Below are 27,382 nucleotides of genomic sequence, written 5' to 3' on the forward strand. Positions count from 1 at the left end.
CTGGCAACTCCACTATTTCGCACTTTTTATTTCAAATTACTCTTTTTCTCTCACATATTATACTAACTTTAGGTTCACCTTCAATTCCAGAATAATCACCAGCTCTGTACTTTAAAGTATCTTTCGTTTTTCGTCGCAGACGTTACCATGATTTCCCACCAACACACACCGAAGTAACAATCCGTGTGTGTGTGTGTGTGTGTGTGTGTGTGTGTGTGTGAGAGAGAGAGAGAGAGAGAGAGAGAGAGAGAGAGAGACGCGCCGTGGTTAGCCTCTCGCAGCGCCCCAGAGGGGTGCTAAATATCGGGCGGGCAGCAGCCACCGCGCTGCTGACTTGCCGAAACAGCCGCAAGGGGCGTGGCCACACGCACGCACGCACACACACACACACACACACACACACACACACACACACACGGCACTTTCCGGGAGCTCCCGAAACGACCACCGCCCCGGCTTCCCCAACCAACTGCGATTACTTTCTGCACGAACAGCAGCTTTCCCGCTCCCTTTGCCAAGGGCTGTAGCCGTCTGCCGTAGCCCAATCCGCAGGTTGAGGACGCACTTCCGCAGCAAACCAAATGAGAGCCGACATTCCTCCCACCAGCTGTAAAAGCCGTGATACGAATTTTGATATCCCCAACAAAGAGGTGAGAATACTTCAGAATAAATCCTGTTCACGAGTTCTCAGGCACCTTCGCACCTGCCCTATGTTTGATAAGTAGAATATTTTTTTAGCCGAGACAATCGCTTTAATGTCTTACACAGAACTTAATCACTCGATAAGAAACCACACTCACAAAACAGGACCGTAAGTGACTACTGCCAGCCTCCGTGGCAACTGTTGGGGTTGGGTTGTTTGGGGGAAGAGACCAAACAGCGAGGTCATCGGTCTCATCGGATTAGGGGAAGGATGGGGAAGGAAGTCGGCCGTGCCCTTTCAAAGGAACCATCCCAGCATTTGCCTGGAGCGATTTAGGGAAATCACGGAAAACCTAAATCAGGATGGCCGGACGCGGGATTGAACCGTCGTCCTCCCGAATGCGAGTCCACTGTGCTACCACTGCGCCACCCCGCTCGGTGTGGCAACTGTGCTCTGTCTTTGGAAATTCAAAACTCTTTGCTCTTACGGCAAACAGCGATCAGGAGACACACTCTTCAGAGGATGCCAGCTGACCTTCCTCCACCCCCCCCCCCCCCCGTCCCGCCCACCTGAAGAGCGAGAGAGAGAGAGAGAGAGAGAGAGAGAGAGAGAGAGAGAGAGAGGAAAAAAAAAAAAATGTCTCCACAAACCCAACGCTCAGAGCCTACCTCGTCAAAGCACCTCTCCATTCAGCGTAAAACTAATACGGGTTTACTCCCCCTGCCCCCATCCAACACCACCTGGCTCCCCCCCCCCCCCCGGCCCCCCTCCACTTCAGATCTTGGGCATGCACGTGAATGGATCCCTTCTATTTTTCTATTTTCCGCCAGAGATACTAGAGCGGATACTAACATCCCTTACAAAGCGGCATAATTTAATAGTTTCGGGTTTACGAAACAAAGCAAGAATCCGGCATGCTAATTATTCTCCTGTCTTTAGCTGTAGATATTAGATTACGCCTGAAACCGATGGGTACGGCATGTGCAAAATTTAATGGTGCACACATTGTTCGACAAACGGCTGTGGTTTCCATTCAGTAACAACTTTACGGTCAGATCGTAAACGTCATATTCTTACAGTGCTAGACGGATTGCCGCTATTGACATTATATATTAATTATTCTTTGTAATAACTTTGCTAATACAGTAAAATAAAATAATCGTCCAATCAAAAGTAGTGGATCTCATCAGAAGCGAAGTCTATGGCCATAGGATAATCACTAGCAACACGAAGATCCGTAATATAAAAAAGATGTAAGAAACGAAGATGTAGCTGAAGTTTTCTTTTCCAATGGCATTAAGACGGCAGTTGTATTTAAGCTGATTACCGGCAACTACTCTTTCGCCAGGAGCGTCGAAAACATTTTGGAAAACTGTTACTGAAGGAGCACTTCATATGATACCGATGTAAGTCAAACTGCCGACGAATACTTTCAAACCTTCTAAATACGTGCCCAAGGAAACATGTTGATTATACATGATACGAGTCCTGCATACTTCAGTCACGCTATTCGAATGCACTGGCGGATTTCTACGATGTCTAGATAGGCAGGTTCATGATGTTCGCTAAATCTCAATCAATTTGCGCATTTATCGTTTGAACCCCGTAATGGAATTAATAAATGGGCGATCTTGACATTTAAGGTTAAATTGTAGGTCTCCCATACCTGGCTGGGTAAGTCAGTTCAAGGGTAAGAGGAAGGCACCAGCATACTAACTCTAACAGGGCAATACGTGCAAAAGCTTTGCATAATTCAAAGCAACAATCTGGGTAGGGCAGCAATACATTTTTTCACTTATTATTGTAAACTGTAGGTGGTCTAAAAATTGTCGTGGTGTAAAACTGTCTAATAAGCTTGTAGACCATTATTCGCCTGCATGATAACTGGTCAGTTTATATACTCCGAACAGCATGAGATCTAGTCGGTCGCTCGTATGTTCGCTCAGTTTCTTTGGGCCTCCAATAATGACTACGTCCGTACTGTTGCTTACCTATAGTGAAAACGGGATCTATCCGTTCCGTCTCCCATGATGGATTGACATTTTGACGAGAATATGTGTATATGCTGCTACGTACCATCTGATATACAGTGCAGCTGTTCGATGCGTCAGATACTACTTGATTATAGCAAGACGCGCTGTTGACGAATTTTACCAACAAGTAATCGTCAACCGATTGAACAAACGAAAAGCAGACATACAGCAGTGTCGCAGAATCCCTCTTTCGTACGTTGTAGTAGAGACTTGAACGGTAGCTACTTCGCTCTTAAAGAAATAGTTGCTTGGCCTCACTTTTTCAGCTACTTCACGTACAGGAAAAACTGTGAATTTGTTATGTATTGTACCTGCAAACTGGATGTTTCGAGCGGGTCGAAAACGGTTACCACTAAAAAAAAATTGGGAATAGGACTGGGTACATATAAAGTGCAGAAACATAGTTCACCTCTCCCTTGGTCTGATGCAATCAGCGGCCTAATTTTGCTGTGGTATAATACGTACTGGTGCAGAAACATACGTCTATTGCGCACAGCACCTAAAGTGAGCACTGTTTAAAGAAGTATTACCGTACTGAACAGGGGAAAAAGAGATTTGCTCCGATAGCAATAATGACGCTTTTTAAAATTGACCCCATGCCGCGCACTACGACAGCAGGTAAAGCGATAGCATTTAATGTTTCTGTAACTGTACGCCGAGCCCAACCGCGGGAACTTCCATACTATTAGGGAAACAGCACCACGGTAGTTTAACGCCGATGTTCATCTGACGCAGTACGATAAGTTAATGGGACATTATACTTGCGATAATATGGTTATGGCTTTTTCATATCTGATTCTTGGGTCTGGCTCCCCCGAGGCACGAAATACGTGACGTGTGTCCGATACATCACTTCTCGCGTACACATTTTCTGTAATAGAAACCCAGCACCGATGAACATGCAGCAGATACTGCTTATCGGAAATTATTTTCATGACTGTGTCGACCTAAAATAAAACTGACCGTTACGCAGTTCTTTCTCGCTTTGCTTTCTGGGCGTAAATACCTATGAATCTCCACTATTTATAATAACTCTCCTGAAAAACAACTCGAGGCAAAAAACCTATTATTCGCTTTGGAAGCATTACATACAGCCGCTTTTGATAATTTGTAAAAGTAATGTGAATTAATGTTTATCTGAGTTTCACATCTTATCAAAGCACATTCCTTCAAAATACATACAACCATCGTAAACCAAGCAGTCAAGTGCCTAAGATATGCGGATGTTCATCCGAACATGCTTCGTAGACAGAAACAGTCGCTTTCCGTGCCTCAAAACGATGCCTACAAATGGGTCAGGTATCTTTCGCTTCTGAGAAAGAAATCACTTGGATCCTGAACTTGTTCGTAAAGTGGATTCATATGTGTACCGATTCGAAACTTCTCCTGTAATACACTTGCATTTTGGCTAGCTATTGAGCAAGTGCGTTTCGTGTAAAAATAATCTGACACAAGACTGTATTTTGTCGCTTTTCTTGAATTCTACCTACCAAATGCGCACAGTAGATGTACTGTTCAACCCTTTTTCGAAAACATAATGTGTTTTCTTCAGTTGCGATTTTTACTGTACGACCTAACGAACACTCATTTTCAAGACAATTCGTTAGTGACCGAATTGTTTCAACGATTCACATCCTGGAAGATGGAAGAATCTCCGGATGTCTCGTTACACTGATGCACTCTTAATTATAGCGAGACACGAAAAAAAATTAACAAAACTCATCGGGCAAAAATTTTTCGTTTCTTTTTGCACGAACAGAAAAGACTAAACATCATGTAAAGCATAACAAATGAAACTCGTGAGGAAACAGTGCTTTGAGCAGCAGTCCGAGTTTACTTTTCAGTTTTCGCTCCTATGATAAAAGTTACAGACTCATGTAGGACAGGTTACACATACTTTAATTCTTAACACGCAAATCCATCTGGCAAGACGTGCCACACCTGTATAGGGTGGTCAAAATAAAACTGACCTGTAAAATGCACACCAAACACCAGTCAACCTTTTTATCTTGTTGGTGGTGATTTTCCGACGCATAGTAGCAATTGTACTTTGAGTTAACACCAGGACAAGCTGAACCAAGCCCAAGTTCAAGAAATGATGAACCGATGATCCAAATGTCCGTACACCCCTTTATACAGAAACGACCGGAAAAAAGAACCGTGTAGGTTGGGCTGAAAACTTTAGTTCAAGCACAACAAAAAGAATTTTGAAGATAAACATGGAGATCCTTTCTGATAACAGTCTGACACGACGTACATACCGTTCCCACATGCACCGCTAATCGACATACGATTTTTCGTATTTTCCTGTGGATTAGCATTGGTTTCTGGTACTCGGGATCGTATTGGGAGCGACTATAAAAAATTTCGCCTTTTTCTCCACTTCTAGCAGTCTCTGTGCAAATGCTCGAGTTACATTGCTCTTATATATGCTATTACGAAACGCCGCAAACATTTTTTTGCTTCTGTTTTATTGTCATCCTGTATTATGCAGCATAACGCGCATGAAGAGTTCTCCTTCCTCAATACATTGTCTGAAACATCCACAGCTTCGTCAACATATGTTCTTTTATGAACAAATGAGACATGTAGAACTGGAAGCAGTTATGAAACTTCGAAGACGATAGTAATTGCCTATATTATTGCTATCTTTTGAACAGAAACCTGTAGCAAGTAATTATCTTGGGCATTTGAATTTTATGTTAATTTACTAACAACATACTGTTTAGTGGAAAATCCAGGATGGAATGTAACAATATTATGAAAAGGATAGTTGCAACCCACCATATAGCGGAGATGCTGAGTCGCAGATAGGTACAACAAAAGGACTATCACACAGTAAGCTTTCGGCCAACAAGGCCTTTGTCAGAAATATGTGAAAAAAAACCACACACACACACACACACACACACACACACACAACTCTCGCGCCGAATTCTTATTTTGTGACAGTCTTTTTGTTGTGCCTCAGCATCTCCGCTATATGGTGAGTAGCAAGTATCCTTTTCATAATGTTATTTACAACATACGTTTTACTTGGTTTACGAGTCGACAGAAACGATGAATATTTGTGAAGTTTCTTTCGTCAGGTCTTCGCCGGCTCACTCAGCACCACAATGCAGCTTAACATTCTCCTATACTGTTACGACTATCGCTTTGGTAATGTTTGCACTACACACCAATTAGTTGAAGATTCACGAAAGTATGCAAAATTCGGAGTGAATCTTGCTATTACATTACATACGCCTGTAAGCACAGAGGGTCCATGGGAGCAGACTAAATTATGTTCCTCTGAAGATTTTCACGAATTCTATCTGCTTCTATTTGGAGACACGCTCAACTACGTCCTGACATTGAGAAAGCTATTGATAATGCATGAAACGACCAGCTGAAATATATATGGTAACTGAAGCACAAAAATCCTACGAAAGTAGGAACTGACACAAACGAAAAATCCGGATAGAACTTGAGGAAAAGAATTTATATATATGAGCCTGCACTATTGTTGGTATTTTAGTTATAACAACAGTATTAAATCAATCCAAAAAGAAACACTACATAACAAATACACAGTCACTAATACAACTGTGCATGTTACATTTGTGTTCATTTCAGGAGGAAAGTAAAGCAGTAAATGTGGAACTTTCACTTTACTCAGGTTCACACAATGCTTGATGGACAACCGAAGCGGTAGCACACACCATGCATGATAATGCAGCACAATTTGCCGCTACACCACACCGCGGTTTAGCCTTCTACGGAAGAAGAAACTAGGGTCAAAATTCGAAACGAAGGCCGTCACCAGCCATATAGCACACATCATCAGAACCTGACCTGCTCCCTCCCTCCCCCCCCCCCCCCCCCCCCGACCACAACAATCCAACCAGAAACAAGTAAATAATCGTTGTTTACTCAGCGGAAACTTTCTCCGCAGTTAAATGGAACAAAACACAGAAGTAACAAGAAAATAAAACTACGCATATACTCATATTAATGATTATCATCAGTTAACGCTCTGCATGAATGTATATTATCAGTGACAGATTTTGCTGGGAACGCGAAAAAATTCTCGTCCTGCATAAAATCGCTAAGTGGGTCAATGGTCTCTTTCCACTCACTCGTCGACGAGTCTGATGCGGCAATAGAGCATAGCAAAGCGAAAGCTCAAATTTTACTTCTGGCGTTTAATTCATTCACGCACGAGGATCGTACTGACACACCATCGTTTGAAAGTCGCACAGACTCGCATAAGGGGGGGGGGGGGGGGCATACAAATATGTCGCCAGCTCCGGATGGAACGCCAATTCGTTTTACATAGTACTCTTCGGCACCGGGTGATTACTTAGCTTACATTTTTACATTTATCGCGAATCTCTCGCGCAGTGCAAAGTCCCAAGCGCGTGGGGGAAAAAAAAGACACAACTGAAGGTGACTCCTACGTGTAACAACGGTAAAAGAACGGACGCGCACAACTGTAGACCAGCAACCTTAAAACCGTTTGCAGAAGAATTCTTCAGCACATTTTACGTTTAAATATAATAAATTTTTTTGAGGCAGACACACAAATTAACACGAATTCGGAAAAAGTACTAGCGCGTAATTCAGCTCGCCACGTTCTCGCACGACATTCTGCAAATCACAGATTACGGGCAACAGGCAGATTCCACTTTCATAAGTTTCCGAAAATGGTTTTACACAGTGGGCAACAGCAGACTTTTAATGAAGGTCCGAGCATAAGGAATATGTTTTGTTCTATACGGCTACAGTTCACTGGATACAAAGGTATCATCGAAGGTGCTCCAGAAAACTGTTTTAGGACAGCTCTTATTCTCTATGTACATAAATAATCTGACGGATAGGGTGAGCAGCATTCTGGAACTGCAAGCTGCCGTGTACGGGAAAGTGTCCTCGTTACGTCACTACAGGATGACCCAGGATGACTTGCAGAATTTCTCTTTAGTGTGATGAATGGCAGTTTGTTATAAATGAAGAAAATTAATGCAGATGAGTAGCAGAAATAGTTCTGTAATGTTTGAATACAGAATTACTGATGTATTGCTTGACATTTTCATATCGATTAAATACGTAGGGGAAATCTTTCGAAGCGATATGAAATGCAGCGAGGGGGAATTATAGGAAAGTACAGCTCATCTATAATGGAGACTGCGTACAGAACACTTTGTGCGACCCATTCTTGAGTACTGTTCGAGTGTTTAAGATTCTCACTAGGTCTGATTAAAAGAAAGCATCGAAGCAATTCAGAGGCGAGCCGCTGGGTTTGTTAACGGTAGGTCTGATTAACAAGCGAGTGTTACGGAGATACTTCGTGAACTCAAATAGGAATCCCTGGATGGAAGATGACGTTCTTTTCGCATAACATTAGTGGGAAAATTTAGAGAACCGGCATTTGCGGCTGCCTGCAGAATGATCGTACCGTCGCCAACATAGATTTCGCCTAAGAACCGTAAAGACAAAATAGAGAAGTTAGGAGTCGTATGAAGGCATGTATAGAGTCATTTTCCTTTCGCTTCATTTGCGAGTGGAACAGGAAAGAGAATGACTAAAGTTCGATTTTCACAGGCATGAATTACTTACACGTGCACTCCCTCACCACCACTAGCTTACATGTGGAAACACCCTACCTGCACTCTGTGATCCCAACTTCCGCCTAAGTTACGAAAGTTTAAGGCGTTTAACTTTCTTTCAAGATGTCGCTTCCCTCAGCATCGCCTGCGAGCTCAATCAACTGCCAAAAGGTGGATCTGCTCTCATTCTGCTATGGTTCGTTCGACAGCACAGATACAGAATAGTTTACGTTCTTTAGGAGTTAGCGTCATGCCAAATTATTGGACTTGGTCTTCAACTAAGTTAATAACAAACATTGCTCTGTAAAGTGCCAAAATGTTCTTAAACAGTGTGATTTGAAAATCATTCAAACATTCAGCAACTACTTATACTCACTTATTTGTAACTGAGTAACACACCATCGTTTGCCGTGACGAAATTGATTAAGAAGTATTCTAACTGAGGCTGTTAACGTGTTGAGATTCCTGTTGTTTCAGAACAGTCAACACAGTAAATGCATTTTTTATTTCAGTATAATTAATTTTTTTTGCTTCAGTCAGTAAGTGTAAATATTACGGCGAAATGGAAATTTATTTGTAGCTTTAGAGATTCAAAACTACTCCTGACCCTTCTTAAAATTCGATGCACAGAGAACAGTGTTCATATTGGTGCAATCATCGACTAACGAATGTTCTGCACAGTAGTGCAAAGTTTGGCTACGAAATTACATACCGTAACAGTAAGACACAACCGTCATCTATCAGAAACTTCGATAACTCTGAAACTGAAAACAAAGCTCAACTGTTGAAACAAAGGCCTTAATTTCCGATGTACGCTTATCTTCGGTGTATTGTAGGTAACATAAAAATTCAGAACTAGTGCTCTTCAGAAAGCAATACATTCACTGCATTGATTCCAGTTGCCAAGTATTTCAAAGTTACTTGTCATTTAATGCGAGCTGGCACGGCATCTCGCATGTGTGTATTAGCCTGAAATATGGTTTAAAAAGATTTCAAAATTGATTTTACTCATTCAAAAATCATTTACGAACGAAACGTCGTCCTCGAAAGGTAACTCCCTTATTAGAGTATTAGATGTTCCCAAACGATTCCTACGAGATGTCCATTTCCATGTCCAATATTTGTGAGTCACTATAAGCTATGAGCTAAACTTGAATGTAAGGGCAGCGATGCGAGGATATATGCGCAAGAAATTCATTCCTGTGGAAACGTGGTTCGACAGTGATCCAAGGTACCTTCCCTGTCATCCACAGTATGATGGCCTGTGGAGTACGTATGTGATCCAGATATTTAGTGAACTGAGACTGCTGCTGGTTCTACTCTGTATAATCGAAGATGAATGAAAGAAAGGTAGGATTTCCGTTAGCGACCGCTAGACGACGAGGTCATTATGGGCGGAGTCAAAGCAAGGAATGCTTGAAAGTTGGCAAAGGAAATAGGCCATGTTCATTTCGAAGAAATCATTCCAGCATTTGCGCTAACCAGTTTAGGGAAGCTACGGAGAACCTGAAGCTAAATGGACGGTGGGGGATTTGAACTGTTGTCCTCCTGAATACAAGTTCAGTATGCTTCCACTGTGCCACCTTACTCAATGCCCAATGAGAAAATTTCATCGAAGTCAATTAGCTATTAGCGTTCTCCAGCAATGCCAACATGTCACCGCTCCTCTATCTTTATCCGCAATTATCAGTAAGCGAAATATTGATTTGTATCACTTCTTGACTCGCTTCTGAAAGGGGATATATGGAGATGACGAATTCACAGTCGGAAAAAAAATCATTTTATGAAAGGTAGCAGCGAGATATGAGTGTTTAAAGCCGCGAACAACGAAAGAAGAACTAAATCACAGCACACACTCGCGTACAATCTTAGAGATAAAATAGTTACAGATTGACAAACCGACGATTTTTAGTTACCCCAATTAACCGATTAATATTCTTGCAATCACTGTAGAAATGAAATGCCAAGGAATCTAGACAAGTGCCTAAATTTTTAAACTCAGGGATCTTTTCCTGCGCAGCAAGATCCCACTTTTTCTGGAATGCCACGTGACCAATATCCAGTTGGAAGAGTTCGCAGACCATTTCGTCATGGTGGCATACTGTACGTTGTAAGGCACTTCGTCTGCTGCGTGCATCTGTCCAAAATTCTGAAGGGCATACGGAGAATAGAAGCAGGTGACAGAACTCTGATGTCTATGAAGTCTTGTCTGCTACAGAGTCTTCGTGGTCGCCCATACATCTACATCTTAGCTTGAAACTCCGTTGGAAGACAAGGTCACGGAAAACAACTGAACAGCTTACTCAGAGTCACAGTGAAAACGAATAACGTAAAACATCCGTTTAAAATATATTACAAAGCAATCGTTCTCCACTACTCTGTGAAGGAGACCGTTAGTAAATCACCGGCTTCAGAAGTCTTGGGCATTTACGCCACTCGTACACGATTCTGCAAGAATGTTCTTACCCTGGACATCTGAGGACCTCGTTATGTTGATTCGAAAACAAAACAATCGTTCAGGGGTAGCAAATCAGTGGGAAGAAAAGATGGCGACTGGGAAACAGGAAGATGTTACATGCGAGTCTCAACACAAGTGTGAGGGTGATTGTATTGTATACGGAAAGGGAAAAGCGATACGTAGCGATACGGCCTACCTACCGTACGCCAATACCTCGGGCCAGCGTGCACCCCTGAGTCCGAGAAAAAGGACCGCTACGATGTACGCGCTCGTGTGACAGTGGTTTTGGACAGTCGCTGCAATTGCGCAGCCCTCTGGGAAGCGCCCGTAGAAATTTGTTTTGCACGGACACAAGAAAATTAAATTGCACAGCTTATGGGGAGAATGTCTTAAGCGACAGAGCTGTGAGGCAAAGCAGGACAAAGTGATATCGTACAGCCAGCCAAGGAGTGCAGAGCTGATGTGGTCATCTATGAATCTGTATGGACATAAGATTGACAGACTAATCAACGACTCAGATTTGGAGTCATCAGTTCGTTTCTCCCAAGTTTCCCAAAAACTTTTAGCCAACTGGGGTGATAAAACTGATTTTATAAAATCCGTTACGGTACCTTTTCTGTCTTAGCGTTAAAGTTTTTTACTTTTTTGTATGTAATATAAAAGTATGTTCACGACAGGAAAAAAGAACGGCTGTTGTTGCTGACCGACTGCGCCCGGGACTACTTGAATGCCACTTTTCCTGGGAGATGGATTGGCCATGCATTTCCAGGACTTTGGTCTCCCCACTCACCCGATTTGACACCAGTATACTTTTTCATATGGGAATTTATCAAGGCCAAGGTGTATTAAAGGAAAAAATCAACAATATTAAACAGCTGAAAAACCGCAGGTGTGAAACAAATAGCGCTATATATATTAGCAAGGGTTTTCCGGCTACACAGGAATGATGGGACTTGGGCTTGCATCTGCAGCGTCGCTCCATTGACAGGAACTAAATTTGTATCAAGAAATGTCTCCATGTACGAGGACTGATCAACAAAAAGCGATACTGATTTTTCTTTCTCAGAGGTTTATTACTCAACTTCATTGTTTACACTATCTTTTTCAAAGTACTCCCCTCCTCCTTGAATGAACTTTTTATGGCTTAGAGACGCCATAAAAAGTTTATTCACGCCATAAAATGTTTATTCAAGGAGTAGGGAACACATGAGGCATGCCATTCTTCGTCAGGTCCTTGAGAATCGCCTTATTTTTCTTGAGCACTCGTTCAGAGTTCTCAAAACGAACTCCATGAAGCTTTGCGTTTAATGATGAAAATTTAAAAAAAAATCAAAGTATGAAATATCCGGGCTAACAGGAGGATGCGGTACACAGGTAATGCTGAGTTGAGCCAGAAACTGTGTAACTTGATTTGCGACGTGAGGCTGCGCATTGTCTTGACGAAATCGCCACCCAGTCCGAGAAGGTTCTGGTCGTTTTTTTGCAATGTGCTTCCTCAATTTAGCCGATACTGACGTGTAGTATGCTGCTTTAATAGTAGTGTTTGCTGTTGGACATCTGGCGATTTCCACGCTGTATTGGCTCGTTTTCCTCCAGGATCATAACGGCGCCGTCATGACTCATCAGCGGTGAGAAAACAAATCCCTTCCATCAGCAAGGAGACGCAGCACCTCACGGCTTGTCTCCATTCGCATAGCCTTTTTGTTCGGGATTCCACAGAGGTGGCACCCAACGGACACAAACACGGGTCATATGAAGATGATCACGCATAAGCATAAAGAGACTGCCATACGAAATTCTCAACAGTTCACTGAGGTTACGTTATATTATCCGCCAGTCCTCACGGGCAATCAAAACTGCTGTTTTGCTGTTGATTTCAGTCAAAGCAGAAGTCGCAAAACACGGCACACCTTGCTTAACACAAACACGTCTCTTATTTTTTGAGGTCCTTGAGCCACCTAAATACTGTTGCACAAGGCAGTGCATCATCAGCGTACGCTTGCAGCAGCTTTTCGTAAGTTTCAGTGGGTGTATGGTTTAAACGAACACAGAATTTTATTGCACCGTACTGCTCCCCGTACTGCTCCTCTCGCATCACGTCCACTGTTGGTATGCGAAATGCAAAGAGCGTCAACAAAATGGAGCATTACTACCAACCTCCCAATACTAGATGCTGCCGCCTATGGACTTATAAAAAGCCTCTTTCTCAAAAAGTCATGGTACAGATAGGAAACTATCACGGAAGCTACAGGAAAAAAAGAGCCAATCACAGTCTTTGACGACCGGCCCTCGTGTGTGCATCTCGTTTATAGTCCATAATAAAATGTTGAAGTGGAGAGCGATACGTTGACTTTATAAACACCCTGTGTCACATAATGGAAGGAAAATGTCTCACTCTGAATTAATTAGTTTTTAAGTTCAGTGGCAGAGAATATTTCCACGGCTTTTTTAAAACGAAATACGCTCTCTCTGCTTTTGATGCTGGGTGCCGGTATAAAGGTAACTTCTCTCTAACAACAACTAGGGCGATCACCATCATCCTCATGAACGTTAAATATTCCCCCCCCCCCCCCCCCCAACCACGAGACGCTGCAGAGAGGTTTGGGATCTAACCCTGGAAATTGGAACCCAGTTTTGTGGTTTATTTTGAACGCGAGATGTATTTTGTTGAGCGACACTATAGTAGAGTTCATTTTAAATCTTGAATATGGTTAAATGCGTGGGTATGTGTAAACAATAGTCAAAATTTTTTTCATACGGCAGTCAGACAGGCACCATCAAAGCAATGGGAATTTTGGTAACTCGATTCCCTTTCCGGTATCCTTAATTATACCTTACCCCCCACATACCACGCAGTAGTCAAATACATTTTAATGCAGTAGTTGGCAGGAATTTTTCAGGAAGGTCTCGGCACACTTACGTATTCTATCTGCGTCAAGATGGCGTAACTGGGAGGCTAAAATAATGGAGACGGAAAACAATTTCCGTTCCGTTTCTTCCCTTTTTCCATCTAAAAGCGTTCTTACAGGTAGCTCTATTACGCTGTTAACTACGAACGTAGCGCTATCAAATGAACAGTTCACAACTTGTTTTCAATTTCACATAACACTTTATACGGCTCACCAGATAGCTCAAATTACAGTTGGATTTCTAAATGTACAGTTCAGTTTTTATCTATGTTGCAAGGGAATATTTGTGTAAACACGGCGATTTACGCAACAGAGATTGCATGATTGGTGCCCTCTTCTACACCACATACGAAGATTGTGGAAGAACGATGCGGTACAGATGTTTCTTGAATCAGTCATGATCGATGTTCAGTCTTGCGACGAATGTTCTTAAAATCCTTGAATATCAGCAACTACAGTTCCAGAGATCCACTGGTCGTGAGGGTTACAACTGAGCTCTTCCCCTATTTCTGGGGACGTCTGTCGCATTCTGTCCTACGTTGCTTGCGTAAAGATCTGATTGTCCGGAAGAAATCGGTAGCCAAGACTCTGCAATGACTAATTTCTCCGTAATGAGTGGCTTCCTAGCCCAAAACATTTACCACTTCGTTCCAAAATACTTTATTAACAATGCCGGCTTCTCAATAACTATCGCCTCCATTAGTTCCATAAGCAACACGTTGTCATGACGTCCAGCTGCAGCGATCTCGCCGGAAACGGTAAACAGGAGAGTCCGATTTTACGGAGGGCACTTTCAACAGTCGACAGCAGTTCTACCAAAACGGATTAAACTTTTCGAGATACATCTACCTCGACACGAAAGCTCGTGACAGAGAGAAAGCTAAAATACTGAATACACTGTTACACCGCGGAAGGTAGGATATGGTTCCTCCTTCCAGTCATTGCATGAATGGCGAAATGGCAGAATGGAAAGTAAACTACATCGCTCAATAGCGAAAACGAACATGGACTGAATGAGATACTTGTGAGATTCTACAGATTATGCGAAACAAGTTGCTCCCCGTCTAACAGGTAGTACATGAATCGTAGGTCGCTTGAACATCGAAGTGATTTTGCACAATTATGGAATATGTTCTGTGCTCAGGCATTATGATGTTTCTGGGAAATGAATCACTCTACTACAAAAACTGACATGGAATCATAAACAGAGATCTTGCAAAAAAACAGCTCGCCCTGTTAGTTCATGAAATCCACAGCGCCGTGGACAAAGGTGCCCAGGTTAGGTGCCAGGTTGATAATGCGTTCCTTGATTTCCGGAAAGCATTCGATACAGTCTCGCACTGCATTCAGTTAACAAATTAATAGCTTATCGACTATGGGACCAGATTTGCCAGTGGATCCAGGGTTTTCTAAGTATCAGAATTCAAGACTTTACTTTGAATTGGATTTAAAAAATGTAAAAGCTATTTCGGAGAACCCGAAATAGGTGTTATAGTGGAAAAAATTTGAAAATTTGTGGTAAGTTCCTATGGACCACATTGCTGAGGTCATGAGTCCCTAGGCTTACACACTACTTAATGTAACTTAAAGTGACTTACGCTAAGGCCAACACACACATCCATGCCCGAGGGAGGACTCGCACCTACGACGGGGGGAGCCGCGCGAACCGTCGCAAGGCGCCCCGGACAGCGCAGCTACCCCGAACGGCTGGTCCCCGGCTGGGAATCGAACCCTGGTTTCCCGCTTGACAGGCGGGGATACTAACCTCTGTACTACCGAGGGCGTTATAGGGCCGTTACTGTTTACAGTATATATAAATGAATTAGTGGATAACGCCGGAAGCTCTACGAGGTTTTCTGCAGGCGATGCTGTTGTCTATAGGAAGGTTGCAGTACCAAAGACCAGCCAAGTTCAGAATGACCCGGAGAAGATCGATGGTGGGTACGGTGACGGACAGTTGACCCTGAACATAAATAAGTGTAACATATTGCGCTTAAATAGGCGAAGAGATCTATAACTGAACGATTACGCCATTGATGAAAAATCACTGGAAACGATGACAACTGCAAAATACCTGGAGTAACCACCCGGAGCGACGTAATTTAAGGAAACGTCATTTATCCACGAAAGAATTGGCTTACAAAACGATTGTTCGACAAATTCTTGAGTGTTTTATATCAGTCTGGGACTCTTATCATGCAGGATGAATAGAAGAAATAGAGCATATCAACGAAGAGTGGCCCGTTTCACCACAGGACCGTTTAGTAAGTGAGAGCGCTTTACAGAAATGCGTAACAGTCTCAGATGGTAGTTACTACGAGAGAGGCATTGTCTGTCACGGAGAAGGTTACTGTTGAAAGTGAAAGAGCGTACGGTCGACCAAGAGTTGGGCAACATATTACTTCCTCCCAAACAGTCTCCTGAACTGACGATGACGGAATAAAGTATCACAAAAAAATGGAATAGAGAGGAAGGAAAATGATAGTGGTACCAAAGGTGCCGTACGCCAGACCCCGTGAAGCACGCCAGACGCAGTATGTGTCGTGGTTGCAGCACGCTCTGAAACGACCTTCCTACATGTCACGGAGCGTGCTCCTCTTTGTGAATTGCGACACCAGCGTTCTCCGAGCGTCAGTTATCGGCTGCATCCGGCGTCCAAGTCACACTCTACGAAAACGGACGTGTGTAAAACGACGGCGTTAACTCTGTTTGCGATCGTCAAAGAAGAACGGAGAAAATGGCAAAGAAGATTCTGGGCTCGTCGATTGCTTGACACTGGTGACAAAACATTCCCGGATACAGTTTTTCACCAACTTCTGCTTTGCAATACAAGCAAATGATGGATAAATACAAGAAAATACAACTGATTCAGCTCTGTTCATAATGCTAATGAGAACAGCGAACTTCAGCCCACACCCTAGAACACTTTTATTTAGGCTAACCAGTTAAGTTGTCCGCCCACGGTAGCTGAGTGGTCAGCGCGACAGAATGTCAATCCTAAGGGTCCGGGTTCGATTCCCGGCTGGGTCGGAGATTTTCTCCGCTCAGGGACAGGGTGTTGTGTTGTCCTAATCATCATCATTTTCATCCCCATCGCAAGTCGCCGAAGTGGCGTCAAATCGAAAGACTTGCACCCGGCGAACGGTCTACCCGACGGCAGGCCCTAGTCAAACGACATTTACATTTTACCAGTTAAGGGGCTCCGGAACGCCCTATACTTGCAATGTTAAAATAACGCTTATAAATTACATCTTTCCTCACAAAGTATTTGAGGTAGGAAGTTGAACTTTTTACAGATTATTTATTGGAATATGGGCTACAACTTAACACAGGGATTTTACAAAATTTTAGTTCAGTTATTAAAGATGATTTTTTTTCAATTGTAATGAAAATTCACAACATTTTTTTGCAATTTTTTATTTATATATTCAAAAATATACAGTTTTTTTGGAAAAAGGCTGTGTTAAATTATGCAGAAGGTACTGTGTAACATTTACTGAAAGTTTGAAACAAATATGTTTGGAAGATCCTTAGAAAACATGTAATTAGTATGAGAAAATAAAAGTTTTGGGAATCGAGCGACAAAGATTGGATTAACTTTTTAGTGCATTCCAGGTCCATAGGATGGATTATCTTCATCCTCTGCAAACTCCTCCTCCAGCTTCCTCTTGTTCCTCCCCCTGTTTACTCTTGCTTGTATTTCTAGACTCTTTACAGGCCTGTCTGCAGCCCGAAGGCGTTCCTTGTCTAAAGCAAGCATCGCTCGTTGTTGTGTTCGTAGATTTTGCTAACATTTTCTTCAGTTGCAGTTACTGCAACACTGTTCCAAAAGGTGGTCATGTATGAACACTTATCTCATTTCAGTTGTATTTCACTAGCAAGTCCTACGTGCTTTATTATGGAGAGTTCCAGACCAACTTCACTACAATGAATACATCTTACACAGTTTGAAAAAATTCCTTTGAGAACCGACATATCAAATATTTCATTCACATCCGATTCGCCCATAAAACATTCATAGTTTTCACTCATTGAACCAAGCTTCTTCTGTGAAGTATTTTCTTTCCCACTTTGACTGCTATGGGCAGGTGTACTTGAGAAGTTAGGTTCACTCACTTGGTTATCGTCTTTATTGTTTACAGTAATAACACATACCTTTGGCTTTCCAACATTTCTCCTTTTCTTAAAAGCCTTCAGAGGATTTCTAATAACTTTACTTTTACTCATTATTATACTTCAACAAAACAGAGACTCAAGAAACAGAATTAATTACGAATATTTTCGAGATAACGACAGAGAAAATAAACATGAAACAATCGACAATCACACCAGCGATATATATTGAACCATCACAGGTTAGCCACAACACATACTTTATCTCACATCACTAAAATGTACCTGATGAACACGGACGTTAATAATAACACCATTTGACAGCAGTTTAACAGCGCCACAGTGGGTCACGCCCATGTAGAACACATTTCAAAAAAAATTTAAAAATAGTTGTAGTCTTCGGAATTGAATAAATTATATATCTATTAAAAGGTAATAGTCTGCAGATTCAGAAAACGCAAAAAAGTAAAAATTAAACTTTTCATGATTTTGAGCCTTTCCGGAGCCCCTTAAGTTATTCAGTGAAAGTGGACATTTACTTAATTCGGCTGCTCACAGACTAATGCACAAGTTTTGATAATATTACTGAATACAATCTCCCTGCATAGCACTTCACTTTTCAGAGGAGGCAATCTCAAATGTAAGGATTGTGGGACTACCATTTTAACGTAATTCCTTTCCAAAGAAAAAATTCACATTTCAAAATAAAATAATAAATTTAATATTCGCAACATTTACTATTTTTCAAGCTCTATTTATAAATTTCATTATTTTTGTTTCACAAGCCTTAGATGTTTGGTAATTTCAAATTACTGAGTTCGCTGCTAATAAATTTCATGAAACTGTTTCATTATAAGGTTGTTTTAAAGTTTCTGCAATTACTTGACATGCAAAGAATTAACTCTCACTATTCTTATACGGTTTTTTTTTTTGTGCTGACAGTGGCTGTAACATCAACATCTAACATCAGAGAGCTATGCGACTGTTGTAGCTTATACCTTAGTTCTTCATTAAGCGTAACCTCCAGACAATTTTCATCTGGAAATTTAACAGTAATGTATTCTCAAAATTGAACAATCTATCTTTTTAACTGAGGGCACTCTTAAATAACAAGGAGTATTGTTCAGTTAACAAGAAAGTCCCAGAACCTTTTTCTTTAAAAAAAAAATGCAGGCAATCAGACGCGGTCATACTCCCTTCTGCTGCACAACTTACGCCTCTGCAGCCTCTAAGTTATGTCGTAAATCTGTAATTATGGTGTCTTTATCTGACATTCAACTATAACAAATTGTACCAAAAATGATACGCTTTTGACAAATGATCACTGTGTCGCAGCACTGAGTGGTGCCCTTTCATGGCACGCAAGTTATAATATGAAAAGCATCAAATAAAGGAAAGCTTTTAACTACCAATATGCAGTTTCCCGTAATTTTATTACAACAACTCGTACCAAAAAAAGACTCGTTTTTAGAGAATTCCTCAATGTGCTGGTGCTTTGAAGCAGCTTATATTAATATCACGTACTGTCCAATATAAAATCACGAAATACGCAGTTCCGATTCCATATGACTTAATCCAATATGGTGTCTGCTAAGTTCTGCTTGCGACGTAAAACAGATGTTGCATTTCATCGGCACGTCCCTCTCCAGAAGGCAAAAATCTGACTCGGCAGATACTTCCTTTTACGCTTCGCAACGCAGAGGGGCGTGAAATTCCAAGCTGTGACGTCACAAAAGTCGAACAACAACTCATCCATGAAAGCTTTCACGTTCCGTGAAAGGACGCCTTAAAATTTTAGTGGAATATAGCTGTAGACTCAGGTACTTGACGAAGTCTACATCTACATTTATACTCCGCAAGCCACCCAACGGTGTGTGGCGGAGGGCACTTTACGTGCCACTGTCATTACCTCCCTTTCCTGTTCCAGTCGCGTATGGTTCGCGGGAAGAACGACTGTCTGAAAGCCTCCGTGCGCGCTCTGATCTCTCTAATTTTACATTCGTGATCTCCTCGGGAGGTAAAAGTAGGGGGAAGCAATATATTCGATACCTCATCCAGAAACGCACCCTCTCGAAACCTGGCGAGCAAGTTACACCGCGATGCATAGCGCCTCTCTTGCAGAGTCTGCCACTTGAGTTTGCTAAACATCTCCGTAACGCTATCACGGTTACCAAATAACCCTGTGACGAAACGCGCCGCTCTTCTTTGGATCTTCACTATCTCCTCCGTCAACCAGATCTGGTACGGATCCCACACTGATGAGCAATACTCAAGTATAGGTCGAACGAGTGTTTTGTAAGTCACCTCCTTTGTTGATGGACTACATTTTCTAAGGACTCTCCCAATGAATCTCAACCTGATGGACTACATTTTCTAAGGACTCTCCCAATGAATCTCAACCTGGTACCCGCCTTACCAACAATTAATTTTATATGATCATTCCACTTCAAATCGTTCCGCACGCATACTCCCAGATATTTTACAGAAGTAACTGCTACCAGTGTTTGTTCCGCTATCATATAATCATACAATAAAGGATCCTTCTTTCTATGTATTCGCAATACATTACATTTGTCTATGTTAAGGGTCAGTTGCCACTCCCTGCACCAAGAGCCTATCCGCTGCAGATCTTCCTGCATTTCGCTACAATTTTCTAATGCTGCAACTTCTCTGTATAGTACAGCATCATCCGCGAAAAGCCGCATGGAACTTCCGACACTATCTACTAGGTCATTTATATATATTGTGAAAAGCAATGGTCCCATAACACTCCCCTGTGGCACGCCAGAGGTTACTTTAACGTCTGTAGACGTCTCTCCATTGATAACAACATGCTGTGTTCTGTTTGCTAAAAACTCTTCAATCCAGCCACACAGCTGTCTGATATTCCGTAGGCTCTTACTCTGTTTATCAGGCGACGGTGCGGAACTGTATCGAACGCCTTCCGGAAGTCAAGAAAAATGGCATCTACCTGGGAGCCTGTATCTAATATTTTCTGGGTCTCATGAACAAATAAAGCGAGTTGGGTCTCACACGATCGCTTTTTCCGGAATCCATGTTGATTCCTACATAGTAGATTCTGGGTTTCCAAAAACGACATGATACTCGAGCAAAAAACATGTTCTAAAATTCTACAACAGATCGACGTCAGAGATATAGGTCTATAGTTTTGCGCGTCTGCTCGACGACCCTTCTTGAAGACTGGGACTACCTGTGCTCTTTTCCAATCATTTGGAACCTTCCGTTCCTCTAGAGACTTGCGGTACACGGCTGTTAGAAGGGGGGGGGGGGGGGGGGGAGTTCTTTCGCGTACTCTGTGTAGAATCGAATTGGTATCCCGTCAGGTCCAGTGGACTTTCCTCTCTTGAGTGATTCCAGTTGCTTTTCTATTCTTTGGACACTTATTTCGATGTCAGCCATTTTTTCGTTTGTGCGAGGATTTAGAGAAGGAACTGCAGTGCGGTCTTCCTCTGTGAAACTGCTGTTGCTTTAAAGCTACTTCCAGTTAACTTTCACTGCAGAAACATTGTTGAAAGATTCTGACACACAGTGAATAATTAATTAAAATGCAGTTGACATTCCAAGATGGGAAATTCCCTCGTTGCACGCCGAAGAAGAGCAAGGACGGAGTGTGGACGTGTGGAAAACACGGGCACCACAGGCCGCTGGCGACACCGCGACACGGCCACGAGCAGCAGCTGCTTTCGCGCGCCGCAGTAGCAATTTTAAAAGCCACATACACACGTAATGAACTGCACTTACCTGCCATTACCGACAGGATGGGGAATAAAACCGGGAAAAACGCAATTTCGTATACTGCGCTATGTAACTTAAAAATTGAATTACACGCCGGTGCCTGTCATTTCAGCATAAATTACACATTTCTCTCGTAATTCTAAACTCCCAAGGCGGTGTCATTACGGGACTCTCGGGGTAAAGGAAAAGGGACATTCACGAAGAATCCTCTCCGCCTTTTTTTTTTTCTTTTTTTTTTTTTTCAAGAATTCGAACAATAAATGAAGTTGGCATTCAAACATTTAAAACGAGAAAACCTTATCCAAACCGTACGGATGAAAAATCAAATTATTACGTGAAAACTATATCTTGTCTTACTTTGTTCTATTGGAGAACATTTTCTCTTTCACTCGCAGATACCAAAACACTGCAGTTTACATGTATTGCTTTTTGGGCGAAACAAGATTTCCTAGAAATTACACAATAGGTTTTTCTCCGAAATTTCGTAGCTAAACGATGATTGAAAATAGACAAATGAGATATCAAATTAACCAGCATGAGGTCCAGTAAAAAAACAAAATTAGTGATTCGAGGGAAAACTGAAATATTTCATGAACAATTGCTGCTAACTACGTAAATGAAGTCTCAAAAACTAACAGACTTCAGCATAAATGCAAATTTCTCTACTTTGTCTTGATCTATGCACTATTAATAACAGAATACCGATCGACATTTAAATATACATTTCATGCTTTTTGAACGACACATGATTTTTTTTTTTTGAACGGTCAAATGTTACGTGAAATAATTTGTCTGAAACTAAGAAATAAACTAGACCAGAGAAAGATTTGACGTGCCTTTGAATGACTCTCGAAATCATGTACAGCGAATGAGGCTGTAGGTCTGCATAATTCACCAGACAAATAACCTCTAATACTCTTTGAAATACTAACGTGCTAAGTTAAACATTAAATTTTCAATCCTCAATCGGCACTTCATTGCGGTACATGACTCCGAACATCGTTTCACAAAACATTTGACTGTTTTTTTTTTTCTTTCAAAATTGTTTAGTGATAGTAACTTACGCGTCAGGAAGAGGCTAAATGACAAATTATCAGCCATATTTTTGTCATTAACTGAGCAAGTATCGTAATGATCACAGAAGATCAGTGACCTCCCATTAGGGAGGTCACCACACTGGAACAGCGGTTGTCCCTTTCGATAAGAAAACCAAGTCAGCATTGTACGCTTGCATTCTACGTAACTAACACTCACTTCAATAGTTTTAAGTGTTGTAGTATGTATAACGTACTCATTTTACTTACTACGTTCATCCTTAAATACGATCCGAACGTTTCGCAGCGATCACTGATCTATTTTACGCCACATAAAAATATAGTACAGTGTCTCGTGCTAGAAACGATATTTATGAGAATGCGTGCAGAAATTGCCACATTATGCATGCTACAAGGATTTGAATCCATCACATTGGTAAAGATCTTAAAAGCATAGTCGGAAAGTGTTCACCAACTAAGGGTCCCTTTTCGAATCCGACCGATAAATAAACTTTTATCGACGGATATTCGGCATGGGACACGCAACGGCGTTGTTTAGTTGTTTGTCATGCGACTGTGTACCAATGTCCTGGCATCAATATCAAAAATGTATATTCGTTTAGTATTGCATACAATGAATAAAAACTGAAGAGAGAAAACTTATTGTTATATGTACTACTTTCGAACTCTGTGGTCATATACGATCGTCTGAAGCACTAACTAGAATTAAAGTTTAAAAACACTAATGAAAGGTAAACTTCACACTTTGAGGGAACCATCGACGTTACTTCGTTATGCATACGGATAGTAACATAGATATTAAGCAGTCTTATTTTTTGCTTGGGAAATCAATTAAAATTAGAAATAAATTAAAATTAGTTCAAACCCCCGCCACCTCCCCCTCCCACTCCCGACTAGGGTTTTCAGGTTTTCCTTGGTTGTAAGGCATTTGTTAGAACTAGCAACCCGCTCCCAATTATCCACAACTGGGACCCCATTTGCCCCACTGCCAAATCGCTTGCATATTCCTGCAAAGATTTGGGTTTGTACCCTTAAAGGTAGAGAATGAAAAAGGTGTACACACGAAAGACTCGTTTATTTCTTTATGTACGTAAAATTCAGTGTCCTACAGAGACTTCATCCATTATCGTGCGTTCCTGAATATAGCATAGTAAAGACATACTGAAATCACGTATCTGTCGAATTTATACAATTTGACGACGTGCATTGCTTTAGAACGTGATAACCACCGGCATAATAAGAACGTCTAACATCTTTTCCGAAACTCATAGTCCCAGTGTGTGTGTGTGTGTGTGTGTGTGTGTGTGTGCGTGCCGCTTGTGCATGCGGGTCTGTCGCTTGCTTATACAGTCGCGTATGGAGCGCGACAGAAACAAGGAGAATTTTCGCTTTTTCTCAAATATCGATTTTAATTCCCTTTCAAAACACTCTCCGTGAAATATAATACATAAGAGCCAGCTTTTCATCCTTCAAAACATTTTAGAAATGTAATTTGCAGCATAGCTTTCGCACCTCCTGCGATTCTGGCTCCCCTTCTTCAGTGTCAGCAAAACGTTCTACTTTTAGGATCCTTTTCAGCTTCGAGGATAGGAAGAAGCAATCACAGGGGCTCATGTCCGACGAATGCTGTGGCATCATGATGGCGTTGCTTTCAGAAGAAACGGACAACGAAAGACGAGTGAGCAGATGTACTACCGTGGTGCAATTGACACGAATTGTTTCGACCAATATAGTGACATTTTCTTCAGAATGCTTCACGCTAACAGCACCAACTTCCAGATAGTACTCTTTAATGACCTTACGACACGGCGGCAAGGACTCGTAGTCCTACATTACGCCATTTAAATAAAAGAACGAAGTGAGCAGAACCTTCTCATTCGATCGTTTGTGGGCTCGGTCTATTCATGAAGCCTCTACTGGGGCGGGTCAGCGTCCATTTTAGCGTCATACTCAAATAACCATACTTCATCTCCACGTATGATAAATTTTGCCACTTCTGGATCATAGTGAACTTCATTCCGCCACAGCTCAGCAACCTTGTTTTCTATAATAACCACTTGTCGGTGAAACATTTGATGCACTATAAATAGAACTTGGCGTCGTAATAGCTAATCAACAGCGCGTGTATCACAGTTGCATTTAGATCGTCGACTGTGGTTAACATGTTTCACTAACATCGGAATTTCTCAATGAGTATGGAAACAATTTTGCATAAATGGTGCTATCTAGCCTGGAAAACAGGGCAGCATGGAGAAAAGAAATTACAGTGCCACGCAACATACGACAAAGTTTTTTAGTTGTATATTACTTTTACTTGTTAAAGAGTTGATACCAAGACGAATCTACTAAAGGAGACAGTGAGAGCCGGCCGATGTGGCCAAGCGGTTCTAGGCGCTTCAGTCCGGAACCGCGCTGCTGATACGCTCGCAGGTTCGAATCCTGCCTTAGGTTAGTTAGGTTTAAGTAGTTCTAGGTCTAGGGGACTGATGATCGCAGGTAAGTCCCATAGTGCTTAGAGCCATTTGAACCATCTGACAGTGAGGAAGCGGTTTCGTGCTACACGCAGTCTTTGTATATAGTAATTTGTGACATACATGAAACACTAGCGAGCGAGTAAACAGTAATGAAGGAATTAGCAATGAAGAAACATAATGGGCTACTTCACTCTTCTTTGGGATGAACTGTGGGAAACTTGTATTCATCTGCCTGAAGCATAGTTACATTTTTGCATGCCGACCTCCTCTCCTCCAAGTCCCAACCATCCCTCAAAAAACATTTCCTAGTTAAAGTATATTTTGCTCAAATTTGTCACTACTCCTTGTCACACTAACCCATTTTTTCATATTTCTGCACTTACACACTTTTGTCCAAAGTACAGCGATTTGCTCCTTCAGCGCACTGGTAAACACAAGAAAACTTTTCAGTTAAATCAATCAGCTTTTACGCGTAAGTGTTGATTTTTTAAATTTCTAATGCTATTAATTTTAAGTACTAACACGCACTGTTAACTTTAAGTGTTAACATGCAAGTGCAGGCATGAAACTTTCAGAAACCTTGAAGTCGAGAAAAACAATCTTTTCCACCTAATGAACACTGCCGCAACAGGAGGAATGAAAAAGTATTTTCTTGTTTTTTCGTAATAAATACGAGCACATAATTCGTACAACACTTTCTCATAAAAGCTGGATGTATTCACTCACCTGACTGGCTTGTAGTACTCGCACAAGTAATCCCATCGCTCGTCGGGCACCGGAACACGACTTGCTGAAACAAACGAAACAATGTTACAACACCTGAACAGTAAAAATGAACACACGCAGAGAGGCACACACAAAATACAACAGCGTACAGCGCCCATCTGACTAATGTAATCTTCACGAGTAGTACCATCGTAAATCAGCAAACAAAACTTTATACCCTACAACAGGGGTTGTTAGCTGATTATATTTAAAGACGAACAACTTTATCGAAACAGTTTAAAATACTCAATGGTTTAGTGTTCCGAAAAATAGATTTCTTAGTTTTGCAGTTATTAAATGACAAGTAAATGCTTAAAGATATCATAACATAAAATGTTAAAAAGCAGCCATTATAAATCGCAAATTAATTGCGTCTCTCTGAACTAGTGAGTCCTACGCTTTAACTTTTATCTTCTTCGGTTAGATTCGATTAATAATAGTTCCGTGTAGAAAAGGGGTAGCTTGGCACAAGACGCAGTCGTTCTTCATATCGACGTCCCCCAAAACTTCTTTTATTTACATATCTGGCTATGCTCAAATCGATTTAAGCATCTTTTTTAATTTTGCAGCTTTCTTTTCCATTTGAAACGGCACGGGTTCCCTGTTTTCTATCACACCTTTTCTCTCTTCTGTACAAACGATAAATGATCGCCGCAGCAACGAACTGTCCGCACGAACAGTTCCCTAACTTCTTCATGCTACCCTTGATAAATCAATCTAGGTGCACGTAATACTTACGACAATCCACAATTCTCGTCACTGTAAATCGACAATGCCGTTACGAATCGTCATAGAAGTACGGTTAAAAGACCCCGAAGAATGTGTATCAAATACAAGAAACATCGATTTTTCACAATTTTACGTTTAATTCTAGTAAATTGGGTCTTCTTGTAGGAAGCACTGATCTGAATGACTCTTATGCAAAGCAATTCAGCTGCTCTGTTTTCTGAAATAATCTTTTTTATGTAAGACCATAGACGTTGAATAGGATCAGCATCAGGCGACTGTGAGGGGCAATCCAGCACCTGAGCATCTTCCTGGTTTTTTTTTTTTTTCCTTCCAGTCGCTGCAAAGCCTGCTGCTGTGCTTCGGACCGTTGTCCTCCTGCAGTATCCAATCTTCATTTTGTCGACGAAGTAACGTCTGGCAGGCGGAACCAAACACCTTGATAAACGCGACGCGTAAGCTGCACTCATGTCTCTTCTTGTGTATCTCAGTCAAGAATTCAAAGTAATGCTTTATGGACATTGCAGGAAGGACAAAGGTCTCCTCTGTCGGGTTGTGAAAGAACCAAGGCAATATCTTTTACCACTTGTGTGTAATGCCTACTTAACAGACTATATTATATCTGCGTGTGGTGACGTCTAATTAAAAATAGAATACTTTAAATTATTTCTGTCCGCCAACTTTACAGTTGATTTGTCTACTGGTTCCCCAACACATGATTTCATCTCCATAGAACTGCATCATCTCTATGGTTATTAAGTATGACAAAACGATATTCGTCACTATCCTGTACGTAAGAGCTTATACTCTCTTATTATCAGTCTTAACGAACTATGAAGGACATGATTCACGCACTGAAGAGCAG

General features: G+C 41.6%; 1 protein-coding gene across 1 annotated transcript in view; it reads right to left on the reverse strand.

Moving 5' to 3' along the window:
* Positions 1-27,382, reverse strand: part of LOC126474138 (obg-like ATPase 1) — a 314,868-nt gene that overhangs the window by 188,396 nt on the left and 99,090 nt on the right. The window contains exon 3 of the mRNA XM_050101582.1: positions 25,753-25,813. Coding sequence (XP_049957539.1) covers positions 25,753-25,813 — 61 coding nt within the window. The remainder of the gene's footprint in view (positions 1-25,752; positions 25,814-27,382) is intronic.

The sequence above is a fragment of the Schistocerca serialis genome, chromosome 1 (genome assembly GCF_023864345.2).
Source record: "Schistocerca serialis cubense isolate TAMUIC-IGC-003099 chromosome 1, iqSchSeri2.2, whole genome shotgun sequence".
Taxonomy (NCBI): Eukaryota; Metazoa; Arthropoda; class Insecta; order Orthoptera; family Acrididae; genus Schistocerca; species Schistocerca serialis.